Below are 10,178 nucleotides of genomic sequence, written 5' to 3'. Positions count from 1 at the left end.
ATATATATATACACATACTGCACCAATAAGTAAACTAACAGCTACAAGGCACTGGAATGTATACCCACTGTGAGTGTATAGATGTGAAAAACAAATAACTAAATGTGCACAATCTACAACAATGAGCAATACAAAAAACAATAATCAGTGACTCAAAGGAATTCAGTGAATAAACAAATGCATCAGGTGTGAAGTCTATAAATGTTCATAACTCTATGCATGTTCGGCCGACCTGAAGCCACAGGATGTAATGCTGATTTCAGCCGATATTTGGCTAAAATCAGCCGTATAAACCTGAAGTGAATAGCCGAACAGTGTTCGGCTCACTTCACCTCAGGTCGGTCTTTCACTCGGCTGCCTATGGCAGCTTAGTGAATAGACCCCTATGTGATTGATTTACGAAAGGCAAATAGGCTGTTTAGTTTGCAAGGAAATTTGCACATTGCAAATCAAGTTTCCCTTAGCTTGGTGAATGTGGTTAAATTTCACTTTGCAAAGAATACCCAATCATGTGCAAGGAAAAATAAAAAATAAAATATTTTTTACTTGCACATGATTGGGTGATGGCTGAAGTCACCTCATTCACTAAACTAAGGGAAGACTTCCCTTTAAAGTTGCTATTCCCTTGCAAACTAAACAACCTATTTCCCTTTAGCAAATAAGCCCCAATGTGTAACTCCTGTATTGTAGATGATTTGAATTGAACATTTGTTCTGGAATCTTGCTTTTATAAATGATGTGCATACATTAGGAAATTATGCATATTTTGCAAGCACGGATCCTTATTGTTCTTTGTAAATCTTCTCTATTGTGTATTACTCTTTGTTTTTCCTTTCTTCTTTTTTCTGTGTTTTGTAAAATAAAAGCTTTCTTATCATCCAGAAATCTTTATATTGAAATTGCTGGTTTACAGAACAAAACTCCTTGGCACAGTTTATTTTATTCCTGCTGTCCTCACAAGTTTCAGCTGAGTGTAAATTGCACGGCTCCACTGGGAAATCTTGATGTTCACAGAGCATATACGGCAATATTTGCATGTCAGGATGTGCCTGGATATAGTTTTTCCATCCTAGAAGCAGGTGCAAGTCCCACATGGCTAACTTCTATTACATGGCTACAACCACAGCGCGAGGCACCAGCAGACTGAGCCGCTGTGCTGGACAATGTGTCATCGCCCGGCCCATAGGGATACTTAGAACAATAGAAAAGTGCAAATTAAATCTTCACAGAGGCATAGGCATGGGCTCTCTTGTTTTGTAATTTACACCGGCAGGGATTCCCTTATTTTCCAGTAAATATTTTCCCATTTTTATTTTCGAATGTTTCTAAATGTTTCTAACACATGAACTCCGAGATAAGCAGATTTTGTCTAAATACAAGAGACGTGTGTACTCTTTGTTGATTCATGGGTGCTTCATGTATACAACTTCCGCCCTACGTATAGCCAGGTGGATGCCATTTGCACGGCGGTAGTGCCCCTAGGTGGTGCTGATGAGTATAGGAATATCCTCTACACATCAGCGCCATCTAGGGGTGCTACTGCCGTGCAAATTACATCCACCTGGCTATATGTCAGACAGAAGATTTAGATATGAAACTTGTGATGTGATTTGTGTATTTCTGCCATGTCTTTGCAGTAATCCAGTGTGAAACTTTACCTCTGTGCAGGAGCTTCTTGTAAGGCTTGGTCCCGGGACCGCGCGATCGTGTGCTGGTGCACACAGCGGTTGCCACGCAGCCCCAGTGATTTCAATGGGGTTACATCTATGTCGCAATCACTAAAAAAAGGTACATGACGTGCGTGTTCAATTGCACTGGCCGAATCACAGCGGGAAACTGCGAGATCTGGCCGGTGTGACTGGGTTGCCATTAGAAAGTAATGACACTGCCAGCGAGATCAGCTGTGGTGGGTGATTCCGTGACCGCCCGGCAATCCGCGCGGTTTTGTGTACGATTGTAGTGGATCGCCCTAGCCTAATAAAGACCAGTCACTGCTGCTCTCTTTCCGTGTGCAGGGTGACTGGTCTTTTTTCCACCCCCTCCTGTAGTTTTCTATAGAGAACCTGTAGTGGGTGGGGCCTGTTGGGCCTTTCCCGCAGCTCTGCTCTCTGCACAGGCTATGCACACCACAGTGATGCACAAAGGATATAAATCATCAGTAGCCACCGCTCCAGGCTCGATCCCGGGATGGACTACAATCTCAGGTTTAGTTTGCTAATTTGTACTGAGATTGTGGTCTATCACGGGAGTGAGCTTGGAGCGGCAGCTACTCTACAACACACAGGGACCATGGGGAACAAAAGTACACACAGAGAACATGGGAAGCAAAAGAAGCCACCCTCCAGAAGGAAGGACAGTGTCAGCACCAATTCAGAGATGATTTGAGGATCTACAACTGAGTGAGACAAAAATAAGATACATTTTTGTTCATAGGATATTTTAGTGCATTTTTAGTGTCACTTATTTATTAATTTAGCAATACATAGGGTATTGCTAATAGTATTGTCATTGCTGATTGAGAAGCCTGCAGCTAGTCATGCCCACTGCTTTCTGGAGAGACAGCCGTGCCACTAAAACCATACCACTGTGAGCTGCAGTGTTTGGGAAGGGGAGCATTTGAGATGCAGGAGGAGGATTTGGCTCATTCAGGGAAGGTAAGGAAGTGTTTTTGTTTACTTTATGTAATGTGTGCATCACATAGGAACTGGATTTGGCTTTTGCTTAGACTGCACTGTGGAGTCTCTAGTTGTGTTTTAATCAATGACCATGTGGAAAGCCCATTGTTGAACCAATAATTCCATGATCCAGTTACTAAAATGAATATCTTTTGCTCCCAGCAGTGCCAAGTCAACTATCTGTCCCAGTAAGCTTGTAGAAGAAGCATTACATTGCACAAACATCCTTATTAGTTGCATTAACCTTTTGGTTACTGGTGGTGCAGAAAATGTAAAAGTTCCCTCCCATTTACAACATCCATCTGTTACAAAAGAGGATGTGAAATAGTATTATTATACCTGGTGTGCATTAGGAGGTGTTCATTAGGAGACTGCCGGTCTCTCTCCTCCAACGTGATCACCAGATGTGTTATCACCAGATCTGAAATAAGGTATGTCAGAAAAAAGTTTTATTCAGAAATGTCATTAGCCTGCTGGTTTGGAGGGAAGGGGGGTGATCCAGTTAAGGGAAAATATACGCAGATTACATTTCAGCTTTAAATCCATGGAAATCAATGCATATCCGCCAGCTGTGAATCAGCCTAAGCCAGGTCTGATAGGATTAGAGCAGATTGGTTTAGCTCATTAGCTCATCATAGCTATAAATCTATGACCAGCTTTACCTTTAATCAACCCAATATTTTTAAATAATTAAAATGCCATCACATTCCATACAGTGATGTGGATGCCTATCCTAAAAGAAATATTAGCCAGTAATGTAGTAGAAAAATAATGGTTCGTAGTAGAAAAATAATGGTTCTCTCAGCAAATCAATAACTCAGTAAATTTTCTATTCATAACACAAATGGAATTTAATATGTACAGTAAGCCAATAACTTTGGTGGTGTGTGAAACACACCTAATCCACTTAAATATAATTCTCCATCACAATACTATGGATCAATCCATCATTGGAGAACTAAAACACTGCCCTGGAACATTATATATGACGTTATGTGTCTTTTGGAAAGGCCGTAACTCCAATTTCCTCCCTCCACAATTCTGCCAACACCAAGGAAAACTGTATTTGTCATGATTACACTTTTAAAACAATTAATACAATACACGGTACAATACAATGAAGAAAGCAAACTAGAAATATAATAATATTACTGATGTGTGCTGATCAAACAGTGCATAATAGTTTCAAAAGCACATTAGAGCGCAATTAAAATAAAAAGATAATAATGACATGTAATAATAATAATAATTAATATTATTATACATGCCATTAAAAGGGAATTATATTGCCAAGGGCACATATTTTCCAACAACTACTATTTCTTGTCAAAATTGTGTGGGCTGCAACCACAAATCTCAACTCAAAGGAATCTCATGAACATGTAAATGTATTTAAAATATTTGAAATTATCTTTTATATTTTCAAGTGGAGCCTTATTATCATTAATTTGTGAACCCCTGCACTTTTCAATCATTGCTCTTGTTGTTACCACAACCAACTGTGGAAACTTGGCACACAAACAGTTTTTGTTTCCTTATGGAACAATCCTCACACTCAGTTATTCTATCATTAAGTGTCTTCCTGTTCCATTTTTCTTCAACAAATTTTAAAGTCCCAGTGAAGCGGACATTTGGAAGCCCCTGAAATGCATTACATTTTACTATATAAGGAAATAAATATTCTGCTTGGACTCTTAACAATTGCTGTTGCATTCCGTTCTTCTTTTATGAAGATCTTGACCCAAAGCCTCTAGTGACCTTGTCATACATGTGGAGCTTCATCATTAGGGATAATACATTTCCCTCGATAAACTGCCTACACTAAAGAAGAACTCAGCACAGTGTTTAAATCCAATGTTTTAACAAATGTTAATTTTGGTGGCATCTCTAGAAAAAACAAATGCCAGAAGCTGGAAACAGCGTTGTTCTGTGTCCAGCGACTGACAGGTTTATGCAAGAAGTCTTAAAAATGAAGGGGTGGAGCACATTCAGATTGGGGGTGTCTGAGTTTTGTCTTGCAAGGGTGGCCCCAAACCAAAATACACTACTGCCTTCCACATGCACCCATTAAAAATTTAGATGTCTGGGTTGTTGTTTTATTAGATGTCAACTTTGTGTTCAGAAACCAGTACAGATGCAAATTGTGCTAAATGTAGTTCTGCCCATCTTGGACATGTTATTTTTGGCATATTTAAACTCGTGCCACTAACCATTAGAATGTTTAGCACATAGTTTGACAAATAAATATTTAATGTATTATTTGTTATTTCTGCTAAATAAAATAATGCATAGCTGTTCAACCTTTTTTAATGAGCTGCAGAATTCTTTTATGTGACAGTGTTCTGTTATTTATGGATACCACAAAAATGTTCACAATATTGTAAATACATGACACATAAATGCTAGAAAACAAGAACACAGGTTGCAATCATCATGATAGTACATTGGTTTCAGGAAGATGAATGAAACATTCCAAGGTACTCAGAAAACAGATGCAGAGTGAGCTGAAGCAAGAGTATAAAAAGCTGGCCCTAATCAGCTGACTTGGCACTTTTCTTCTAGTGGCTTCCCAAGAGAACAGCATTGTTATACATATATATACACACTATACATCGGCTTATTTTATATAGTAACACCAAAAAACGTTACAGTGTCCAAAACTTATAGCAGCTGATACAATGCCTTTCCTTTAACTACAGTCAGATCAGATCAGCTAGATGAATTCTGATCCCAATGATTTGGTTTCCTTGGTGCATAGGCATGGTTATGTACCCATTGCATTTTAAAATATCAACTCCCCTAAGCTCCTATAATAATGGCTGGGCTGCAAAGGGCTGCCTAGGCACTGGAGTGGATTTACTAAAAAAAATGAACAAGGGCAGATATAAATCATTAAGGTGTGCTTAAAGGAGAATTATGAGGTGAGTGATTTTCACTCAGCCTCATAATCTGAGCCGACATGTGACAAAGAAACTGTCACAGGTCTGCTCAGTAGATCGGGAAGTGAGCGAGCACATACAGTCGCTCGCTTACTTCTCGATCTATCCCTGCAGAGAGCTGTGACTGTCACTCACGGCTCCCTGCAGGGATTCCCCCCCTCCCCTGTCCGATCCTCCCCTGAAATGGACGGGGAGGGCACAGCTGGGTGGACCCCGACAATATTGTCGGGAACCGTCCCGGCTGCAGCGGCTCAGTATACTGAGCTTTGGGTCACGGGAGGATGCTAGTTTGTGTCCTCTTGTGACCCTAAAGAGAACTATGGGGAAAAGCCCTAACCCCATAGTTCTCCTTTATATCATGGGCCTTCATACACATGCAGATGATTGCATATAAAGCCAGTGCAATCTGTGAACCTAGCTGATCATACAACTGATCATTCAATGCATATGGTGCAGCCCTAAATTGCCATGCACATTAATCATCCAATAGTGCTGCCTTCTGTCTTGCAAGGTGCATTATAGCATGTGCATGTCAACATTCTTAATAAACACATATTAAAACAGAACCCTGGGCAAATAAATTCTGAACCCATGCAGTGGGGCTACCTCCGCACTGCAAGGGTTAGGTGCTCGTTTTGTCTAGGGAGCTAAAAACACAACCTTCACACCATGACTAAAATGAGTTTAGACTGCTGCTGTGGAGGGAGAGCAAGGCTTAATGGACCAGTCTAGGAGCAAGCCGGCATTATGGTTCCGGTAATATTTATTTCTAGCTCCCTAGACAAAATGTGTGGGGGAAGCCCTACTGCACAGGTTAAGAATTGATTTGCCCAGAGTTGTGCTTTAAAATAAAGAAACAAAAAGGCTTCCTAAGCAATGAAATTCACCATACAGCATGTTAAAAATATCATGTACATTAAACTGTCAGCATACGTACAAGTATTTATAACTGAAATCTCTATTGCAAGCATTGAAGTATGCAGTCTTGTATGCCAGCTAATTCTTGAACTTCTGCACACGCACAAAAAGATGGGTGCAACAACAGTACCATACCCCACATGCAGTTAACTTAAGTTGGCCATACACCTATAGATTATCTGCAGATTTTCTATGGTCAAATAGAAAAAGTGCAACAGATTCCCCCATCTACACTAAACTGTGTGGATGGAGGAATCTTGACCATGCTTCAGTATCTTGCTACTCAGCCCTGCTGGATCTCAAAATACTTGAACAATGCCTGCATCCAATAAGATCTGCAGATAATCGATTGGTTTATGGCCAGCTTTAGGGTTTTAACAGATTAGGTTTCATACACTCTTCTTTATTGATAACTGTGTGCATTTGATGCAGTTTTATTCCTATGTGGTATGTGCATTTAAGAAGGTTAGCAGAAGTTAGATAGACACAAAAACATAAAAAAATATATTTTTATTTTAGGCACACCAAGACTTAAAGGGTAAGTTCACCTTTTCAAAAATTAAAAGGTGAACTAACTGTCAACACCTTCCTCACTCCCCCAGTCATGTGAATATCATCTCCCATGCCAGCCGGTAAAACAGTCTAGACATGTGGAAACTTCTTTCACAGCACCGGATCATCATCCACACAACAGCTTGTGGTCATTGGTTAGCGAAACTACATGACAGCAATGATGAATGAGAATATCTTCTGAGCCTTCTTTCTTCTGGGCCAATGTCCCAGAGATTCTCATTGATCAGCTAACCACAGTTAGCCATTTAAAATGTACATACTGTGTGGGAATTTAAAAAAAAGTGTGCTCACCCTTTAACTAACATTCATTAAGACATTAAAGCGGCATATATTTCATAGCAACCCACACTTGTTAGCATATTCTGTGCGTCTATAATGTAGCCTATGCGCACCTTTAAGGATAACATGGACGTATAGTACATTTTGTGAGTCTTCAATTTCCTTGAGCCGGCGTACATACGGTATATATTCTATAATGTACTGGGCCATTTAAATTTTCCAAAGATTCCCATGGTGCAGATGAAAGCTTACCCTGGGATTCTGATTTAGGAGATTAGCTAATCTGCATATTAGCAGCCAGAAACCAAGACAAAACTATAAGTGCATCGAGAATCAAAACTTTTTTTCTCCTTTAGAGTAGACAATAGTAACACATCGTGTTTTTTTTTCATGTCCATATCCTGTTGGGGAGATTTCACTTCCTGTGCTGGTGAAACAACAGGAAGTAAAAGCAAATCTTTTAAAATAAAGGGGAGATCACCCTTAGACAGCTGTCACTGGCCCGATGTTTCCACTATTTTGTATTCTCTATAACTATCTATTACCCTGTTAATGGTCACCAGGACAAACTGATTAGTGAATCTGCTGAGTTGGCACTCAGACAGTTAGAGTAATAAAAAACAGACATAGGGTCTTACCCAACCAGGGTTCAATGGAACCCTGGGGTTTCTCCATAGGTTGCTAGGGGTCCCTTGTGCTGTGGCTGATTTACCTCCCATGTGATGGTTCCTGCTTAGTTCTTTAGATGCCACTTAGAAGAGCCAGCAGAATGATATCAGAGATCTTTTTAGTTCTTTGTAAAGGTGGCATTATGATCACCACTTTAAGGGGGGGTGGAATCTTCCCACAGGCCACCAATGTAAGAGGCATTTTTCCCGCTAAACCTCAATGAATTTGTTTTAGCAGAGTTTCCCCGGGACCTAAAAATGATTCCAAGGGTTCCCCCGGAGTAAACAAAAGGTTGAAAAAGGCTGCTATAGCCCCTGGAACAAAAAACAGACGTGAGGGCGCAAGGCTAGAGGGACTATGAAACTTATTGAAACAAAGTGAGGGAAGCAAGAGGAGATGGATCACTTACTTTTAGGTGGGTCTTGGGACCGGATGGATGTGGAACAGTGAAGGAAATTGTGGAGTCCAACGTAGTGCAATCAGTGAAGGTTAGTGTGTTGCCTTGGGTGGCTCATCACGGGAAAATGAGAAGAGAGGGGTGGACAGGGGTGCAGGTGATGGCACCATTCACCACCATCCCGGCCGATTCTCCATCCTACATCATCACCACGGCATGGACACTGGCCTAGACACGTCCATCTCACAGCCTGAGTTCCTCCACTCGCAGCTGCAGCCCAGCCTGACGTTAGTCCTCACATCACTGGCACTTCACATTGCTTCAGCGGGGACACGGACACACTGTGTGTGCCATCACCTGCACCCCTGTCCACCCCTCTCTTCTCATTTTCCCGTGATGAGCCACCCAAGGCAGCACACTAACCTTCACTTATTGCACTACGTTGGACTCCACGATTTCCTTCACTGTTCCACATCCATCCGGTCCCAAGACCCACCTAAAAGTAAGTGATCCATCTCCTCTTGCTTCCCTCACTTTGTTTCAATAAGTTTCATAGTCCCTCTAGGCTTGCGCCCTCATGTCTGTTTTTTGTTCCACAAGTGCAGGCACTCCTCCTGTCTCCTAGGGCTGCAGGCGAGGTAGAACTACAGCACCCTATTCCCTTGGCCCAATCCGAGAGTGCTGTTCGTATTATTTGTATGTGCTATAGCCCCTGACCATTCTAAAAAAACAAAACAAAAAAAACGTTTTGGCTTTAGATACACTTTAAAAGGGTCACATATAGCGATCTAAACAGTTCTGCCATGCCGAGCTATAGAAAAGTTGTGGTTTAGATTGGAATTTAAATTGCTAATATAGAATACATTTAATGACACACAAATGTAAATGACACAATATGGCATTTGTAAACAACAATACAATCCACTGGAGTCTATATTACCAGAATAATGCAAATTATATGTATAGTTCAGCTTTTGCCTGCGTTTAATGTGTGCATTAAACAACTTGCTAACTCTATTTTACTATAGAACAGCTGACATTTAAAAGACATTTTCTTTCAGCCATTACAAAGCTATTTGATCAAGGTTGTGACAAGAACAGACCTCGAGAATGGAAAGTGAGACTTACCAGGGAGAGTAGGACTCAAAGACATATTTTCCGGTTCACAGTAATCAACATCTGCTTCACTGGTATTTGCCACAATAAAATTGGATTTGATGCCATTGTCACACTCCATTTCTTCGGAAGAAAGATTATCCAGTTCAACTCTCACGATGGACATTGTTAAAATTCTAAAATGTCTCTTTTTTTAAAAAGAAAAAGAAAATCACCTTGTGAAGGCAAAAAAAAACAGACTGGAAAAAGTTTTAGATGGGCATGGGTATTAATTTCAGAGTTGACTCTTAAGCACTTTTTATCTGCGCTTGAATCAGCTGGCTTTGTGGTTCCACAAGGAAGTGTTAAAACAGTTTCTAAAAGAGGAGACACCTCAACGCTTACATTATTTATTCCTCTCCCAGACTTGAAGGAGTCGTCTTTGAAAGTGCTGGATACTGTCACAGGGAATGCAGGGTTTCTGCCTGGCCTCAGATCTAGGAACATGTTCTGAGTTCGTATGTCTGACAAGTTTATGTACCAGCTGGGTGGGGCGAAGTGTTGCCACTCTGAAACTTAGATGCTTCAGCCTAACAGGGGATTCTACTGCAGTTCCTGTATTCTGCACTAGGC

At 40.8% G+C, this 10,178-nt stretch overlaps 1 protein-coding gene across 1 annotated transcript in view; it reads right to left on the bottom strand.

Annotated features, from left to right (window-relative positions):
- The window catches only part of LOC108793132 (anoctamin-3-like), a 165,083-nt gene extending 155,351 nt beyond the window's left edge, over positions 1–9,732 (bottom strand). The window contains exon 1 of the mRNA XM_018564088.1: positions 9,579–9,732. Within this exon, the coding sequence (XP_018419590.1) occupies positions 9,579–9,732 (154 nt within the window). The remainder of the gene's footprint in view (positions 1–9,578) is intronic.
- Positions 9,733–10,178: the final 446 nt, after the last annotated feature.

Source organism: Nanorana parkeri, unplaced genomic scaffold, assembly GCF_000935625.1.
Source record: "Nanorana parkeri isolate BGI_ZX_2015 unplaced genomic scaffold, ASM93562v1 scaffold724, whole genome shotgun sequence".
Classification (NCBI taxonomy): domain Eukaryota; kingdom Metazoa; phylum Chordata; class Amphibia; order Anura; family Dicroglossidae; genus Nanorana; species Nanorana parkeri.
The sequence above is the reverse complement of the archived record's forward strand: the minus strand, read 5'-3'. Positions and strand labels throughout refer to the sequence as shown.